The sequence below is a fragment of the Apodemus sylvaticus genome, chromosome 9 (genome assembly GCF_947179515.1).
Source record: "Apodemus sylvaticus chromosome 9, mApoSyl1.1, whole genome shotgun sequence".
In the NCBI taxonomy this organism is placed as follows: domain Eukaryota; kingdom Metazoa; phylum Chordata; class Mammalia; order Rodentia; family Muridae; genus Apodemus; species Apodemus sylvaticus.
In genome coordinates, this window is record NC_067480.1 from 32,084,801 (window position 1) to 32,105,385 (window position 20,585).

General features: G+C 38.7%; 1 protein-coding gene across 1 annotated transcript in view; it reads right to left on the reverse strand.

Moving 5' to 3' along the window:
- The window catches only part of Nyap2 (neuronal tyrosine-phosphorylated phosphoinositide-3-kinase adaptor 2), a 182,542-nt gene that overhangs the window by 82,695 nt on the left and 79,262 nt on the right, over positions 1-20,585 (reverse strand). The window contains exon 3 of the mRNA XM_052193430.1: positions 7,263-8,348. Coding sequence (XP_052049390.1) covers positions 7,263-8,348 — 1,086 coding nt within the window. The remainder of the gene's footprint in view (positions 1-7,262; positions 8,349-20,585) is intronic.

The following is a 20,585-nucleotide window of genomic DNA, read 5'->3' on the forward strand; positions in this document are numbered from 1 at the left end:
TCCTTTCCTTTCCTTTCCTTTCCTTTCCTTTCCTTTCCTTTCCTTTCCTTTCCTTTCCTTTCCTACTGATACATTAAAGGAATCTTTTGTTAACCTATATTAAGTCAAAATTAATTCTTCAGCACTCAAGGAAGATTATTAATAAACTAGCAGAGGAACAATTTAAGGTCATCGGTTTGAATTTTCCAGTTTGAAATGTCTTGGTCCATTTTGCACTGACAAGCTTTTCATCTTCCGACAGCTCTCTCTTGATGTTAATCACCAGTAAGTAGCCTAAAAACTGATCAGTCAAAACAGTAAAATTAGTATGTAGGTGTAAAGGCAAATTTGACATCCAGAATATGATACACGGATAAAGCAATTCCTCACCTCACCTCTGCTCATTCTTTCGGGTTTTCTAGCCATTTGGATATTTTAGTTATGTCATGATGGAAGTACCCACCCACAGTACCATGGGAAAGTCGATGTTAGACAGTAAATGGATGTCATGTTCCAATCTAAACTTGTTTAAAATTCTTCTTCTTATTATTATTACTATTATTATTATTTGTTTTTTCATAAGCACACACATATATATGTAAACATGTATATATCATGTATCATGCACATTGATCACATTATCTTCTCTCAACTTTATTCCTTCTGAATCCCTTCTTTCTAACAAATGCCCTTCTCTCCTACCATCGTGTGTGTGTGTGTGTGTGTGTGTGTGTGTGTACATGTGTGCATATGCAGGCACATGTGATTACATTTAATTAATGCTACATGAATGGGCATGGATGTTGGTTATTTTTACTTGAGGAAGGGAAACTTGAAGCAGCTACCATTGAGGACTATAACTCCCCTTCCCCAGCCAACCATTAACCACCCAAAGCTTTTAAAGCTGTTGGTTCTGCCTTATTCCTTATTGTTTAGACATACTAATCCCATTTATAACAGGAAGATGCACAGAAAAATGTTACTAGATGCAACTAAAATTGAAGCAGGAGAAAATGTAGAGGAAAGTTTTTCCAGTGTAATCAGTGGTCAGAAGAAAAGCTCAGATGCTTCAGTTACATTCCCATGTGTGTTCCCCACCCCCCACCTTAGGTCATGTGTGTGTGTGTGTGTGTGTGTGTGTGTGTGTGTGTATACCTAGCTCAATAGTAGGCACAGATACAAAATCCATGTCACCAACTCTCCTTTCAGGTTCTCATTAGGAGTTCATTCCTTTCCTTTGGGAATAGCCATGGCCCAGATTCTCCAGTTGATTGGCTTTTCTAGAAGGAGTGGAATGTTTAATTAACCTGACTTCCATCAGCAAGCTGCAATAATGAGCTTGCTTCAACCACTAATCACCATGCATTGCTGCATACACCTTATTAAATTTGGAACTGTTATTCATTTACAAATTTCCAGAAAAATTATTTTTTAAAAAATGTAAAAAGTAAAAAGAGCTTAGAAAGTATTTTATAAGTGAAACTCAGTTTTCTCTGAGAACACACACACACACACACACACACACACACACACACGACAGCTAGTGGCTGATCATAATGGTTCACTGGGTTTCTGTGTTACTTGTCCGCAAAGAGATTAAATGTCTTCCTTGATCAGGTTTTCATTCTTCTTTCTAGTTGTCCTTCTTTAAAGTGATAATCTCTTACTTTCTTTTATAAATGCACCCTTTAAAAAAAATTCTAGACATCCCAAAGGGATCAATTTTCACAGCTTATTTATTGGCCCAGAAGCTGATGTTGATCTGACATCCTCAGAACGGCTCACATCAAAAGCTTCATAGTTATGGCCTTTATTCTTTTTTATTCCAGTTAAACATGAAATAGACTGACTCTCTAAACCATGCCACTTACGAATATAAGCAATGGATTCAGCATTCAATCTCTCACTTCTCTCATTGACTGCCTGCATTGATTTCAATGTGACGTTTTTCAGGTCATAGAAGCCTACTTAAAAAAAAAAAAAAACTTAATGGTTAAACAATTTTTATATGATTTCTTCTGCTTGAGTTCAATAGCTTTCTCAAGTTGTAATGTATATTAACTCAAGTTCAATTAAAAATATATCACACTTCGGTTCTGAGAAATACACAGCACACCAAGTATTACAGGAAACAAATGGACAAGGAGGTGTAGCCTTGTCCCTACTTGCCTTTTGTCTTATTTTTATTAAAATTATGAGACATCAGAATAAGCTACAAGTCATCATAGAAGTACAAGGAAAGTATCTGAAGGTATTATCACTATGAAATTCTAAGTTGATGGATTCTGGGTAGACAGTCCATGGTGAAACTGACACTGTCCTACGAGGAGCATGGCTCTGGTAGGCCTTGCCCTTCTCCCCCATCCCCTCGGCCTTGCTGGAAGCTCCTTACACTCCTAAAGCTAGCCTCCAAGGTCTATTACTTATTTGGCCGCTTCATCCGCCTGAGGCTGACTACCAAGGTCCCGCTATCAAAGTCAGAAGGGCAGCAATCAAAAGCCCCTTTTGTTCACCTAATTAATGCCCAGTCAAAATGTACCACTGCAGGCTAGACCTTTCTGTAAGGACATCTGTGGCTGTTGCTTTTGCCTAAGTCAGAAAGCAGCCACCTTAACTTTTCTTCCCCACTTAAAATAAAGCAGGTGTTTGGGTGTGGCTTTTGTGTCTAATCAGGGGTCCTAAAGGGAACTCCAGCTCTGTCTCCTTCAGTTCGGCTCTTTGGAAGCTACTAACTGACCTCTGGTCTTACTCTAAATCCCTACATCTTTTAGTTAAGTAGAGGCCACCCATCAGGGAAGCATTTTTACCTGATGTGGGAGTTAATTAATTATATTTGTCAAAGCTTTCAAAATCCACCTAGTAAATGAAAGTCATATAATAAATTTCCTGTTTCATCTCGCTGAGCAAGGAGGAAGGAAATCAGTTGTAGTATTTTTCACCTGTGTAACATTGACATAACAGAGTTTTGTTTTTTGTTTTTTGTTTTTTGTTTTTTGTTTTTTTTTTTTTTTTTTGAGTCTAAAGCATCAAGGGTTCTTCTTAATGGAGAGAATTGCTGGTTAAATTGCTGACAAGAAATTGCTCTTAAAGATTCAGCACCCAGTGAATGTAAACATTAGGGATAAACACGCCTGCTTGCATCAATCAAAGGCAGCTGCAGCAAACCCCCCAGAAAGGTGAGCAATTATTTATGAAATTATGTTTTCTTCAGTGATTCTGAACCGCAATTCCAGGGTAAACAGCATGAGGAAGACGGACAGTGTCACCATCCCAGTTAACCAAGGAGTCACACAAATTTTCCAAAATTAAGGAATTTTCGTTATTCTTCGCTTAACCTTATCATCCTGAACAGAATGTTATTTTAATTTTAAAATAGACCAACACATTCTTAACAAACTGTATTGGTTGCTTTCTAATTTTAAAGTGTCTACATGGATGGTATCTTACTAAAGACAAAGAAGATGGCAAGATGGCGTTGGGAGCCTTCACTAAGGGTCTGTTGGGCTTCTGTTTATCAGAGTCAGCTTGGGAATCATTTGTTGTGAGGCTGTCATTACCTTTAGCTGTTTTGTTGTTGCTGCTGTTGTTATTGTTTGCAAGTGTATGACATTTGTGGTGTGTGTGTGTGTGTGTGTGTGCTTGCAGAGGCCAGAGGAAGGCATTGGATATCTTGCCTGTCACTCAGGGCTTTATGCCCCTAAGACAGAGCCCCTTCACTGAACCAGGAGGTAGGCTGGTAAACAGCACACCCCAGGGGTCCTCCTTTCTCTGAGGCTCAAAGCATTTGATTTAAAGGCACCTAATCCCAGTGCTTTACATGGGTGCTGGGCTTCTGAACACAGGTTGTCCTGTTTCTGTCCCAAGCTCTAGTACCTGCTGAGCCACTTCCCTAGGCACAGCTAAGGTTTTGCATTTGTCTCCCTTGGAGTAGTCATGGACTATCAAGCCATTGTACAGTGGTGGCCATACTGCCAGCAGTCAAGGACAAGAAATGCTAGATATCTGAAGTCCAAGCATCAAGTGACAGGTCATTACTGAAAACCTGACAGTCTTCATCAGGTTAGTTTTTGAGCTAGTCTGTGAGGGAATTTGTTTTTAAGATTTATTTATTTTTATCTTGAGTGCCTGTGTATATGGCATCAAATCCCCTGCAATGAGAATTAAAGATAGTTGTAATGTGAATGCTGGGAGCTGAACTCGAGGACCCTTCTCTGTAAGAGAAACAACTGTAATTGGCTCATGGCTCCAGCTCCTGTGAGGGACTTTCTTGGTTATTAATCGATTCAGAAGGGAACTGTTCATTATAAGTGGCATGCCACCTCCAGCCCCCATAGAGATGCCTTAGGAGATGGTCCTGGGGGGTATAAGAGTCAATGCTGGTGAAATAACTAGGCCCTTCTTCAGGTTCCTGCCTCCAGTTCCTGCCTTGATGTCCTTCAGTGCTGAACTGTAACCTAGAAGTCTAAGCCACATGAATCTGTCTCCTCCTTAAGTTATCTTTTGTCTGTGAGATTTAGCACAGCAACAAAAACCAAACTAGAAAATGTATCACTTTCAGATTATTAAAAGTCATATTTAAAAGCATAAATTCCATTTTACATTTCTTTCTTTAATTGATTAAAACCAAAAATCATATTTTTTAGACTAAATGCTTTAAAATTATTCTTCAAATGAGCAAAGGGGAAGGGGAGGAAAGAAGATAGCAATCTTCATTTATCCCTAAAATGGAAAATAATCTTGGAATATTATTTTTAAAAAATCTTATACTCAAGTCATGAATCTTTCACTATTTTGTGTTCCTTGTTCTGTGCTTATGACACCGACAGGTGCCTACAAACCCTGACAGGCTTGGGTAAAGAAGAGAAGTCACTGATGGTTATGCAGGGACAGTTACCAGCTAACTTCTATTTATTAGCGCTTCTTGGTTCTCCTGTATTACCTAATGTTTGTAAGAACACTAATGAATTTTTTCTTGACTATGAAGTAATATTTTTCTAGTTTCCTCTAAAGTCAAAGAAAATTAAAATTTTGATTATCTGTTCCCATTCTTCATTTTACTTCTCTCCCATTTCTGTAGAATGAAGATTGTCAGGGTCAATGAAACACAGAGCCTGACTCTCTGTAGGGTTGAAACACAGGGATGGATTAGGGAAGGGCCCTCTGCACTTGGTTCTCAAAGGCTGCAAAGGACTCTGGGTCACTCTTCCACACACATACTTTGCTTCTGAAGCATGCACAGTCCTTTCAAAATCAAATAGTGGTGTCTCTGATACACAGCACATGGAATGGTATTAACAGATAGATTTTTTTCTTCTGAAATAACTTCATTAGTTAATTGTCGCTTTTACACAGTTTTTCTAGCTAATTGGCCCAGCTGCCAGCTGGAGGTGTTAAGGGTGCTCCCAGGAAGCTGATAGGTAGGGAAACAGCCCAATACTTTCACCAATCCTCTGTGAAACTCCTGATATTCTCACAGGAGAACTGTGTATTTTATTAGTAAATAATTTCTTCATGTTTTCCTGTTTTATTCTAAAAACATTACTGAATACAGATCTACCTTTTGGTGTGTAATATCTAATTATTCTCTACAACCCAACTTCTGTGTTGTAGATGCGTCAACATTCAAGGATCAACCAACATTTTTACTAGACACCAACATTGTCAAATATCCCTGCGGGCAAAAACTGAATTCAGAATAGCTACTCTACAGATAGATTTGCTCCTAAGCATTGTGTGTGCACATGTGAGTGATTTGAAATGTTGAGGTTACATACATACATACTTGTGGTTTCATGTATCTAAGATGAAATATAGAATCCCCCTGATTTTTAAATTCAATTCTTGAAATAATTTTACAATAATTACATGTGTGCATATACATATAGATGTAAGGCAAGGATGTCTGAGGCATTACAAACTACTACTTTAAGGTTACGATATAATAAGATGGGGGCAGGAATCATTTTATTAATTAGTACATTTATATATCTTTCCAGGTAAAGGGGATGAAAGCAAGAAATGTCACTTATAACGACTAATGGCTATAGATTAGTTGTGGATAGCATGTCAACTTCAGCATTAAAAATGTTGGGGACTTCTTTTCTTCCTCATATAACTAGGAGAACCATATAAATATATAATCCAATTGCATGGTGGGTTCACTTGACAAATGTTGATTAAATAAGTTGAGGTGCCTAATGCATTTTAAGTTAAAACAAACAAAATAAAACCTGGTGTGTCTGAATGATCTGGACATGAAGACAGCTGACCTGGTCCCACATGGAACTTTCTATAGACTTGTGATGTCAGCCATGTAGGGCTCATAAATGGGCTGGGCACCCAGAGACTGAAAATTCATGGTCTTTAAAACTTACCTGTCATGACAGTCTTCACACATTACTGATTTTATATGTTGTATACAACAATGGATCCTGGAAGTGTGTCCTACACATAAGACATTGCTAAGGAGCATAGAGTTTCATTTTAGTGTGTGTGTGTGTGTGTGTGTGTGTCTGTGTGCTATATGGTATGGTAGTTGTCATGGTAGTGATGATATATGTGCATATGTGTTGTATATTTGCCCATATGTATTCAGATACCAAAGGCCCTAGGGTAGGAATTAGAGGTAGCTATGAACCATACAATATGCAAGTATTATTAGCTGCTGAGTCATCTCTTCAGACCGTGCCGTGTAGTAGATAGTGCATAAGTCTATTCTAGCTGACAACAAAGGGAAGCTTATGATAATATAAAGTATGTAGACAGAACTGTTTTATAGTATAAGAAATATATTAATATAAAACTTTTATTAAAGGTCAAGAAATCCCAAACTTTACCCAGTTTGCGTTCTTTGCGGCAAGATTTCCTGACACAGTAGAGTCGTAACAATTTTACTCTAGAAGGTTAAGTTTTGACTTTGAATAGTTCTGGGTATGAATGTTTAGGTTCCTCCAAATCAGACTTTTACCTAAAAATCTTGCGGTATTCCCCATTAATCTTTTTGTGGCCATTGTAAGAATTTCAATTTTAGCCTTAAAATAGTCACACCTTTCGAGGAGGGATAGGACATGTTAGAACTGGGCAGGCTGCCATATTTTAATCTCCGTAGCTAGTTCCCTCTCAGAACACACTACTTCTTTTAGCATACCCAGAACTTAAAAATGTCTTTCCAGTTACACTTTGGAACCAAAAGGACTCAGAAGCAAGTCCCCAGAGCTTTGCATGTGCATAAGGGGCCTTGCTTTGGCTTTGAGACCTGTACCAGACTGGGCTACTCAACTTACTCTCTGCTGGTTCTTTGGACCTTCGGCCGCTGGATGACTTCCGCAGCAGGCTCCGCCCTGAGGTGAAGAGGCTGGTGAGCTCCTCCAAAGGACTGGTGGGTGTCCTGGACCTGGAACCACTCTGCGCAGAGCTGTAGGTGTTCACCGCAGCGTTGACCATCTTGGCCCCATCTTGCGACACGGGTCTTGGGGTCGTGTGAGGCACTGAGGGAGAACTCCTTGAGAGGCTGCCGGAATGCACAGCATCATAAGGAGGAGGCCTCTTGAGGCTCAAGGGCGTCAGGGACCTTCCCATGCTGACAGGAGACGGGGAGGTCGAATGACTTTTTGGATAGCCGTGGGGAGACTGGGTTCTGTACAAAGTGGATGGAGGTGGAGGGGATGAAGAGAGAATGGACGCTCCAGGAGCAGGACCCAAGGCTCCTGTCTGGTCTTTAGCATGGCTGGAGCTGTGGGATGGCAGTGAGGATGGGCATGTGCCAGGCGGCTGTTTCATGTAAGACACATTTTCCAACACAGGAAGCTTTGTGACCTCCAGAGGGGTCAGCGGAGACTCATCGGAATTGGGAGAGCAGTGTACTGGGGCGGGTGGGAACACCAGCAGGGGTGGTCTATGAGAAAGCAAGTTGGGGAAGGGCGGGGGTATGTCACAAAGCAGACCCTTGGGAGTACATGGTCCTGAAGACTTGACAAAGTCCAGGTCAGGCACCGTGGGAGTAGCACACTGCGAAGAGCAACTGTGATGATCAAAGTCACCCTTGGAATCATGGCCCAGGTCGTCGAAAATGGGATATTTCATCTCCTCATACACAGCCTCGCTCGGGTCATCATCTTCCTTCCTGAAGTCTCTGAGAATGTTCCCCACCATCTCGATGTACACAGGCTCCTCTTCTTCAGGGTCGGCCGCGGGGCTGCAGACCTGGGATAGGGATGAATCCCGCGGGAGAGAGGTTCTCCTCGGCACATGCTTTTTGATGTAGGTTTCGTCGAAAGACGTGCTAAGTTGAGTGTTAGGATTCCGTTTCGGTTTCGGAGGGGGAATTTTCTTTGAATATTCGTCACTGTGGGGTCTTGGCTTGGCAGACACTGAAAGGAAAAACAGAAAGTATTGGGTTGTAAAACAGATGGATGTACTAGAAAAGTTTTCATCTGTGACTCTTGGGTTTTCTGCAATTTTTTGATTCAGGGAGTCATCAGCTTCACTCTAGCTTAAGTCTTTGATTAAAACTAAAACTCAGAGTCAAATAGAAAATCTTGAGGGTAGAATCATACCCAATCTCAATTCCAGACTAATTATATATATTTATTCATCTAACACTGATAAGCACATTAGACCTGGAGCTGATTACCCCCTGCCTTGTGATTACAAATGGAAAACTTACAGGTAAGGAAGGCATCTTGGATGACACACAAAATTCCAACTGGAAGGATTCAGTGAGACTAAAATTGGTGGAGGTAGAGAGAGTGTGATATAGGTTCACATAAATGGACACAACAAAAAAAAAATTAACAGAAATTGTTATATCTTACTGGTGTGACTGTAATACAGGCTCCCACCTTTCATTTGGGATTTTAAAAAAGTCTGACCCTACTGGATTTCATCTCTGGGCTGATACAAATAAACAGCCCCTATAAAGATGTATCCAAGACTTCAGAGGAAATGCTATGAGAATCTTATGAGTCTAGACAAATTAATTCTAGATCTCCTGCTACAGTTTTAGGTGGATTTAGCGATTTTGTTCAGAAGGTATCTTAGGATAACCCCACATGCTGTCTTGGTGTGAATCTATCAGTGATGTTCTACTCTCACAAAGGAACTCCATGCAGAGTTTTGAAAGAGAATAAGCAAGGGTCAATGCATAAGCTTTAATAACGGCTGGAAATGGAAAACCTGTGACAGATGTGTGTAACAATGTACCGCCTCCTTCTAGACTGGAAGTCCTGTCCTTGTTCCACACCTTTGGACAGAAAGTAAACTTCCTACACCTTTCTGTAAGGTAGATTCAGGTAGAAAATACATGCAATTAAAGTCTGGCTTTTTAAGCAGAGAAGTTTTTTGAGATATTATTATTACTTCATTGTGGTGATCAATACTTGTAATGATTATTCCTTATTACAATGTGGCAAACCTAGTGGCTTAAGTAGATAGTAGTACATGAGGTAAGTTGATATCAGAGTTTACAGGTACCAAACTTGGGGGTACATTAACCAAACTACTCTGTGACTTGCAGATTAAGATGGGTATCAAGGCACAAGAGGGCAACCCCATAGGATGGCCAGCAGTCTCAACTAACCCAGAACGCTGAGATCTTTCAGAAACTGAGCCGCCAACCAGGCAACATATGCTAGCTGGTCTAAGGCCCCTGATACAGCAGAGGACTGCCTGCTCTGGGCTCAGTGGGAGAAGATGCACCTAACCTTGGAGAGACATGAGACCCCAGGGAATAGGGAAGGATGGTGAGGGGAAACAACAACCTCTTGGAGACAGAGGGTGAGGGAAGAAATGGGAGGAGGAGCTGTGGGAAAGCTGACTGGGAGGGGAGTAATGACTGGACTATAAAAGAACTAGAACTAGTAAAAAAAATTCTGTAATATGAAGATAAAAAGAAATACTGAATTTCTATATTGATGTTTTTAAATCACATAGCTTATGACACAAAAGTCTTCCTAAATTTACTTAAATATAAGAATACATCTAAGCACTAGTTATGTGGCTTCCCTGTGCATTCAGTGTCTTTAACACAAAACCAATGTAATATTCTATTAACTATGCATTTTATTTTTCTGGGTGATTCACAATTCAAAATATTCCCTTCCACTTGCCCATGGTGCTGACTATGCTCAGTAAAAATCAAACCACTTTCTGAACATTTTTTTAAATGCATCTAGACTTTTGCTTTAAACCTTAGCACCAAAAACTAGCTGTCATTTCCCAAGGGACTAGCCTGGTGGAACTCTTTTGTTCCCAATGTAAAAAGTCTACAGACATAATGAAATAGAAACTAGCTAGTCATTTCTTCTTTAGAAAGGGCCAAAGCAACCATTAGCTCTTCCTTTCATCATCCAAGATGGGATGAATCTTATTATGTTAAAAGAAAATAAATCAGATTACTTACACACAGAGAACGCATACACACACACACACACACACACACACACACACACACACACACACATACACACACACATACACACACACACATCCAAATTGGAATAAACTAAAACTATCCATGAACAAGGCAGACTTAGTTCTAGAAGGATTTTTTTAGAAAATGAAAACTTCAAAAAAAAGGAAGCTCAACCCAGAATGTTCCTTAAAGTTTATTTCCTGTTGTCTTCAACCACAGGGAATCACTTAAACTAATGATTCTGAGAATATATTTCTTTTTGGTTGTTGGATTCTTAACGAAGACTCTGTGAATGATGAATCCTGTGAGCAAGCGCAAGCTAAGCCTAGAACTGGAAGGATACTGATGGATAATTTCCTAATATGAGAATGATCATATTCAGGATAAGGTTTCCATTCTTCTTTCTTAAGTTCTGTGTGGACAGTGGGGAATTCAGGTTTTATATATTGTCCAAACTAGCAATGTGGACAGAGAAACCTCGAATACCCCTCTTTCTCATACAGTGCAGAAGGAAATCTTTGGAATGGGGGGGCACAGAGTTATTGCCTGCGCTTTCCTCAAATTTTGACCAAATGCAAAAAGGAACAAAAATGAAATAAAGATCTTTAAATTCATGAAATGGCTAAAGAAATGTCCTATATCAGAAGGGAATATAGTATAATTAATTAAGCTAGAAGAACTAATGTTAAGAAATATGGACAACATTTAGAGCATAGAGATAATTAAAGTTTGAACCAACTGTAGAAAGTATGTACAAGGAAAACCAAATATAATACAAGAATCTTCTGGCATCAGTGAGATGATCCAAACTGGCAGTTGCCATTGCTTGAACTGGGGTCCTCTAGCACACACAAAAATCTCATGTCCAAGACCTCAAATAATATCACAACATCTTAAGAGAGAGCTGTAGTAGACATGTAAGCTTGGCAGGAATTGAGAGTCAGGGGCCTTTGTGGTAATTGCAAGAGTCTCTCCTCATCTCCGTATCAGGACACAGAGGGAAAGCATCCATCTACAAACCAAGAAGAAACCCCTCGCTAGAAGCTAAACACGAGGCGCCATGATCTTGGGCTTCTAGTGTTTAGAACTATATTGAAAGGAATTTCTATAATTTCAATCATGCTCCCATTTTGTTATGTCACCCTAAGATAGCTAAGACAAAAACGTATTAACTGACCACTCTGTAAATATGTAAGTACCCCTTACAGCTGAATGATGGGGATCAGTATTTGAATTCTATCCTTTGGTATTTGGATAGTATGAATACCTCTATTATTTTAAGATTTAATACAGTTAATTTCCAGGCAGACTGTTAATGTTTTTCATCCCTTGTTTCACACCATCTCACTTTCTTTAAGAGAACACGTTTTTTCGTTACACACAGTACTATTCAGGACCAATATCCTCCTGCAGGTTTCCACCATTGGGATGGTAATAATGATGGTTCCTGTGATATGACTCCCAGCTTCTGATTTATACCCAGACATAGACTGCCCACATCTGATCCACTTTCCAAATGTTTGCTGCTTATAGGTGATGCTTGTTTAACAGATGTGGGTGCCTGGGCTTCCTCAACTTCCTACAAGATGAAGTGATTCTCACGCTAGCCTTTCCTAGGTAAACCTTCAAGTATTGGGAGGCAAGTTTCTTTCCTATTCCCTCCAGCAGATGCATGTAACTCAAAGAGTGTTTTCCCTGTTCCTAAGTACCATTCATTGTACACAAATTTGGATTGGGATAATGAGGATTTATTTAGAGAATAAATTATTATATAATTTACAAATAATCAAATCTATTTCCTCTAAATTGGGGGGAGGTGGTTTCTACACTTCATCTTGATTCCATATACCCCTGAAATCTCATAATTCATTTGGAAAGTAAGATCAGAGGCTTAATTATCTAAGGATCTAATTTTTCTCTTTACTTGCCCATGTGTCATAGGGTAGATCGATGGTGCTCTGTTTCAACTGTCATATTTTTAAAGTTTGCCTATCTATGGAAAAGTCTGAAATTCTAAGTAACATCCCATAATTTATTCTACTTTGATCTATTTCTGGTGAATTTAAAAAAAGTGAAGAAAAGAAAATTCATTTTTAATTATTATCTAAGGATCTAAATTTTTTCTTAAAACCCTTAAAATGGTCTTGAGCCACACATACAGATGTAGAACTGTTGCTAATTAAAATCACACATACACACACGTGCACACACACACACAGAGAGAGAAAGAGAGAGAGAGAATGTGAGAGAGAGAGAATGAGAGAGAGAGAATTGTATTGCATTTTCAACATTTAGCTGAATTCAACCATAAGAAAAAGGTGATTTTATCACTTCTAAATGAATTTTAAATTGTTTCTAATAAGTCCAAAGATAGAAGCAATAAATTCTGTTCAGCTTCAGAACACACATTTTGAAGCTTAAAATAGCATAATGACAGTCCCACTGAATGAGCCGAGAGTGACATTTTTAAAATGAAATACCTGAGCACAAAGGTGATGCATGGCTCTCAGTCATGCCTCGATGATCTGCCTTTCACAGTTAATTTTGGAAATTCACTGTGTCCTTTGTCAACTTATCCTTCAGAAATACATTTTTTGTGTTTTTTTTAAAGGGTAATATAAAAATATGCTTTGGTATGTGCCAGTGTGCATAACCTGTGAGATTAAAAAGCAGCACAACGTGGGTCAGCATTTCTCCCCATGGGAACAACCTGTGGACATAGAATTCCAGAGTTTGAAGGGCAGTTACAAATTTTCAGGCCAGACATTCATTCATTCAAAGGGTGTGTGTGTGTGTGCGCGCGCGTGTATGCGCGTGTATAGGTGTATTTGTGTCTCAGTCTCACATGTCTATCTAATGTGTCCATTCTTACCCAACTCTCTCCCATATCCTTACCTTCCATGTCCAACCACCTCTTCCCCATGAATCCCTCATGTTTGTGTCTATTTATCTTATTTTGTTCCTCACTGAGTTCATGCACAGCCCTTTGTGCAGTCAGGGGTCAGAGCTGTAAGTTAGAGCCTGGTAGTGGACATACAACTGTAGACAATGTTTCCACATCTCTCAGGATCTATCAATGACCGCTAATTCAAAAGTATGGCTCTCTAAACCCCTCCTTACTCCATGACTAGTTGTCAGCAGGGCCAATCTTCTGTGAATCCAGTGTAGGTAACTATATGTGGCTGATAAGCAAATAGGAATTGCTTACCACCTATGACTTTAGAGTAGAATATCTCAAGTTTAATATCCCATTCTACACATTTTGAGACAAGAAAAGAAATACAGGAAAGCTATATAATTGATTATATTCATTGATATCTATGGTTTACTATAATGTATTGTTTAAATGGATTAGATCCATATAATAAGCAAAACCAAGGGGCTTTATATATTGCTGTAGAGATTTGCTTATGTAATAATTCAACCTGGGAAATAATGTCCACACTGTGTGACTCTGGCACAGGTTGATTTTGAAGGTGAGAGACACATTTCCCACTTGCATGGGGAATTGTGCTCACAATAACTCTCTTCACAACTCACAATTCAACAGCTTTGAGAGATATTTTTGTTTTCACAGTCACAAGCTCCAAAATACTATCAACAATTGTTTAAAAGATGTTTGTTAAGGGATGGAAGTTGCAGTGTCTTTGGTCTACTTATACAAGGACCAAGAAAGGATGGTAAAGGAACAGGGCAAAGGAAGTTTGAAGTTGCTAGGACCTATAACATGCCAAAACAAGCAGAGAACTCACATTAGCATTTGAATGGATCAAAATAAACCATGGCTGCCTACTGGTTTAGCAAAGCATTCTGACTTTCAGAGACTGTCAGCTCAGTGAGGCCTGAAGGAACTTTGGCTTAACAACAAAGACAGAATCCTAATTTAGCTCTGATTGTATTGAGATATATGCCATTAGGCACATTACCTATAAGAATATATATATATATGTATATATATATGTATGTATATATATATGTATATGTATGTATGTATATATACATATATATGTATATATAATATATACATGATAGATATGATAGATATGGATATAGATAGAGATGAGATAGTGAGATAGAGAGAGATAGAGATATTGACATTGATATTCCTGGGATGCCTGTACTTTTTTGAAGGAAAACTGAGGTAGAGTAGATCTCAGGGAGAGGGGAGGTGTAGAGAGGATTTTGGAAGCGAGAATGGAGGGGGAACTGTTGTCAGGATATAATATATGAGAGAAGAATAAAATAAAAAACTTAAAAACAATCTTTTTATTTAATTCATGTTAAATTTCTTTGCTTTACTCCTTAATCTACTGGTAGTAAAATAAACTTAAGGTCTATAACTTTCATTTAAAAATAAAACTAGACTAGATTTGAATGTGTGGGTTCATTTCATATGATGAGGGTCGAGGCTGTGTTTTGCAATCATAATTCTTACAGGTCGTGGTGAGAGTGACACTTCCGTTTATTTCTATATGTGCATGCTTCCTTCCGGTCAGTGAAGTGTATTTCCATCTTCTTTCAAGAAATCCAGCTACCATGTAACATGATACCAAACCTATTTGAGATCACTCTGCTGGAAGAAAGCCCAAGCTATCTATAGAGAGAAGAAAAAATAGGCCCAGCAATGAAAAATCAGCTGAATGAGCCCAGTAAAACTGCCCTGCTCCTCTCAACCCCACCACTGAATTATTCCATTCAGTAATAGAAAGACAAACCCCACTGCTCCTTGATGGATTTTGTCAACAAAACTACAAGTAAATATGATCATGTTTGTATTATTACTAATATAATAGACTAATGTGGTTCTTCCAACCCTTGTGGTTCACTGGCTGACATAATCCACATAGGCAAAGTGAGCAGACACAACAGCAAATGGAGGGTTCAAAGCCTGCTTAGCACATATGTTGAATGACTACACCAGAACAGATCAACTTTACTTGGGGTGATTCAAGACTTATATAGTTTTAGAGGACTGAGGTTAGGAATATCCACAAAGGGCTGAGGGCTTAGGATATCAAAATACCTCATTAGCATGGGGAAGCATTTCAGGAATCTCAGATGCTAGCTGAAACAGGTTCTTGTCAGGAGAAAGGAATTTGATCCTGTAATTTAACTGAGGCTATGTGACATTCCTCAGGTAGAAGTATGTGTGTAGGGGTTTTAAATTCCCCAGACAAGGTCAAAGAAAGAGAAACCCTGTTAATGAAGGGGGTATTCCATTATACACTGAGCCTAGAGGCTATCTGGTGAATGGTAGACCTCAATCTTAATTAGACAAGTTTTCCCACACAATAATATTATTATATCCAGCATGTTTCAGCTGTTGTCTGCAAACTATAGGTATCAGAGATTAGGAATGAAAATATCACAGTAGAAAATGATAAATTTACTTAAAATCTTTTGACTCAATTGTAGAGTTCTTCAGTGTGAACTTTGTAGATGACAATGGTGTTTTCTGCCATTGTAAAACAGTTGGATACATCTGCTGAAGATGGTTCATTTTCCAGTGATGCTTAATCTACTTGATCCTTGAAATGAGTATCTTTGGAACACAGAGCCAGTGGAGAGGCTTGAAGGACAGTGTGTTGGGAGGCACCATGGTTGTAAAGTACATTGCTGCAGAAAGTGTGAAAATGGGAAATCTGTGTTGCGGCTTGAGGAAAAATTAAGATGGCTGTTGTCTGCCATCAGATAGAAGTACAAAATGTACATAGTAACATTAGGGAGAGTTTCCAAAGGCCATAAAAGCATCAGCGGGGTTCTTTTAGCTATACATGATGAAGGACAATGGTGAAGAAGGATGTTGAAAAAGGAGCTGCTATATCTTCAGGCAGAGGTGAAGGGGAGTGTTTCTAGTGCTGTATTTTGTCTAGAAGACCATTCTGGGCAGCTAAACATTCTAAAAATTAAAAAAAAGTGTGTTCACGCTAATATCAAATTCAGAACTGTGGCAGCAAAACATGACCTGAGGATTAAAACTCAAAATCCACTGTTGAAAACTCTAAAACATTCTAGCATATGACATCAGGAATGTTAAGATTGTATAAGCATTTTAGAATAACCTAACCATTTTATCATGTAGAGAGGGACCTAGCTCAAGAAGCTACCTTACTCTTCATTTAATAAAGTGAAAGCTACTTGCATTCATTGAAAGTTCATTAAAAGTATAAAGGAGATATACAAGCCAGATTTTCTAGAGACAAATCAAAATATAAATAAAAGAATATTTGGGGTGCTAAAATGTATGAAAACTGCAATTCAACAGAAAGCTACTCACTGATATCAAGGGACTTCTTATGAACAGGTAACTCGTAGAGAGAATTTTCCAAAGCAGGAGGCAAATAAAATCTTAGATTTAGTCTAAATTCTGACTATCTTATGATCTGAGAGTACAGGCAATGGCTACAAGTTATTTCTGAGATGCCATGGAACACTGAATTTTAGTAACTTGACTTACTTCTCGATAATATTTGTCCATGAGGATACAGGGTAGATTTCCTGCTGCTGATATTCTAGTGTGGTGGGTTCATATAACACAGACAAATTTAGCCTTATGTTTAATGCCCATAGTAGAAACTACAGCCAAGCAAGGATCTCTCCCTGGGTAGCTGTATCAGAGGAGACTGATTCTCAAGCTCCTGTCACAACACAATGATTCTAGAGAAGTCTTGAGGATTTTCTATCCATTGGCTCTATAAGCTAGAAGGCAAACTGTAGAAGACACATAGTCTTCAAAGATAGCCACCTTTACTTCCTTTCTTCCCATCATCCACTAATCACTAGGTATAGGCTGTCTCATCCTTACTCAGGTTGGACATAGACTTGACCAATAGAAATTGGCAAAAGTGACTTATTGGGTCTCAGACTAAAATACTCCTTATACTTCTAACTCATATCCAGTGTCATAAAAGTACCACCAAATGAAAGTCCCTAACTAATGTCACAGAAATTAGAAGAATCATTCCTATAAGCTAAATCAATATCAGAGTAATGAGAAATAATGGATTATTATCTTATCTGTAGAGTTTTGGGTCTGCATAACATATAACAATTGATAAATGAAATAATCCAAAATTAAGATCCTGTGCATGGAGATATCTCAGAATAAAAAAAAGGATATTCCCATTTTCACAGAACTAAGGTACATACTGTACTCTGAGGATACAAAAAAACATCTTTTCAGAATATAGAAATTAAGGAAGTAAGGTTTCTTCTGAATATTATCAAATCACTGCAGGGAGATTCATAGAAGAGATATGAAAAGAAGTTAGATACCTTATGGACCAAAGGCCTAGATTACAATCAGAATGAAGAGATTAACATAAAAGGAAAACAAACCAGAATGGAGCTGTTTATCCATAAAGAATGAAAAGCATCAGACACACAGTGCAAAGTTTGTTAGCCCAACAGAAACCCAGTAGTTCTGGATATCATGTTATGGGCAAAGGATGGTGGCTGAGACTTAAAATAGTATCTTCATAATTCTTACCTTGAGATTTGCTTCTGGATATTTTAATAATTTTAATTTCCAATGTGTATATACATTTGATTTAGAAACTAGCATAGCTGAATTCTGCCTTACAGCCATCTCTTTCTGAGCTAGTTACTGTGGTTACTTGACTAAGTTTGGTCCAGAGAGTGGCACTATTTAGAGGTGAGGCCTTGTTGGAGTAGGATGCATGCCACCATGGGCCTGGGCTTTAAGACTATTGTCCTAGCTTCCTGGAAGCCATTCTTTTCTTGTCTGCTTTTGATGAAGATGTGGTTCTCTCAGCTCCTCCTGTACCATGTCTGCCTGGATGATAATGTCTACATCTTAGTGAGAATGGACTGAAACTCCAAACCTGTAAGCCAGCCCCAATTAAATGTTTGGTGTTTGTTGACAGCAGTAAAACCCTAACTAAAGAAGTTGGTACCAGGGACTAGGATATTGCTGTGATAGACCTGACCATGTTTTTCTTTGGAAGAACATGGATTTGGGGACTTTAGATGTGGAAAGCCAATGATTTAAGTAGGGCTTAATGAGCCATCCTAGTAGAAAATATAGAAGACTATGGAACTGTGGGTGATTTGAACTGTGTAGGCCTGTTGGCCCAGGATGTTTCAATGGAGAAGAATGTATTATATAGCCAGGAGACTGTTTTTGCGAAGAACCTGGCTGCTTTTTCCCATTGCCCAAAGAGCCTACCTGATGCTAAGGTGAAGAGATTTAGATTAATTGCTTTGAAAAAGGAAGTCTCAAAATAGCCTGGTATAAACTCTGTTGTGTGGTTACTAAAGTTCACTTTCACGAAGAGCATTTTCAACAAGCTTATCAAACTTACAAAGGAGAAATATAAAATGTATGATTCAAATAATAAAGGAGCACCAGGAAGTGGAATGGAGCTGAATCTTGTGTTCAAGGAGATAAAAAGATTAAGGGAGTAGAACCAGGCCAAGAGAAAGAAGTTTGTCATAGTCAATAAAGATGAAAAAACATGTTGGAGAACTGAATTATGCTTTTACATTAGACATGGTGATGCAGAGTTTGGAATTTGCCTAGCTGGTTTCCAGTCTTGCTTTGGGGTACAGTTAAATAATTGGATAAATCTCAGAAGACTTTGAATTTTGGACTTTTAATGCTGTTGAGACTTCTTTAGACTATGGGGACTTTGGAAGTTGGACTAAATGTATTTGCATTATGCTATGTTTACATATGGTCTCCATAGACTCATATGTTTAAACAAGCCTATGGGAGCCAAGGAGTGGAATGTGGTGGTTTGAATATGCTTGGCCCAGGAAGTGGCACTATTTGAAGCTGTGGCTTTTTTCCAGTAGATATGGCCTTATTGGAGGAAGTGTGTCATTGTGGGCAAGGGCTTTAAGCCCCTCAACCTATCTGGGTGAAAGCCAGTCTTCTCTTGGCTACATTTGGATAAGGATGTAGAATTCTCAGCTCCTCCATCCAGCCAGCCTGGATGCTTCCATGCTCCCACATTGATGATAATGGACAGAACCTCTCAAACTGTAAGCCACCCCCAATTAAATGTTGTCCTTAGAAGAGTTGCCTTGGTCATAGTGTCTGTTCACAGCAATAAAACCCTAACTAAGACAGTTACCATGGTTTCTCTTAACTATGTATAGATTTTACACCATTATTAATTCTAAATTTTATAGCATTATTACACAAATGGAGCCACATTGTACCTGAACATGACTATTTCCTTTAATGGTCACTTCTTTGGAGGATTTTTCATGACTATCACACTAGCTACCAACGTGAGTTTCCCTTCTTGATTTCTTGATTAATTCAAGTGAGTTAGACATGACCGTGTAAGTATTTTTCCTTACTCATCTTAACTCTACTCTCTGTATGGCCATGAATGATTCTATGTGTGGGATAATCTTTGTCCAGTCACTAAGATAAATAGGCTTGGATAATTGCAAACATGACTGTGGTAAATATTTTTCACTGCTGAGACTGTGGTAAATATTTTTCACTGTGAGACCTTTGCCACTCCTGTACTTGACTTTAAGACGTTAAGGGTTCTCTATTGACCTTAAAAAGCACGAGCACTTCTAGAGTATGCCATTTCTTTAGGCATTATTTGACTCAATAGACAAGATGATGAGACTAATGAAGAGTAATAACATTTGCAAAGGATTGCATGATTGAGAGAGGTGTCAGTGAAGGGATGCTTGGCTTATCCACATAGCAGAATAAGGAAGGTTAAATGTTTTATCTGTCAAAAACAAAGGATCACAAAAATGAAAACACGTAGTTTCTAGTCACCAGTAGACTCCAAGCAAAGGCCAGAGAGAAGCATTAAGATACAATAAAAGGGAAATCAGGCTGGTTTCTATAGTGTATACTGTCTAAGGATTTGTTAAACTGTGTCTCAGGCCAGGTATCAGGAGTCCAAGTGACCTTCTGAAAAACAAAAACCAAAAAAAACCTCTATTGACATAAAACTTATAAACAATGGCACCAATGTACTAGATGTGCTTTATAGCTAACATCCCATGTGTGAGCATGTCATTTTACTGGGATCTGTGCATAGTAGGAAGAATAAAACAGAACATGCAATAGCCAACATGATCTTCAGTTATCTACTAGCATGCCAGAGAGCTAACTCATCCCTCAGCTGAATTAATATCTTTGCATTTTCATAGACATTTCTGCTTCGTCTTGTGTCTGTCACATAACTAAAGCCGG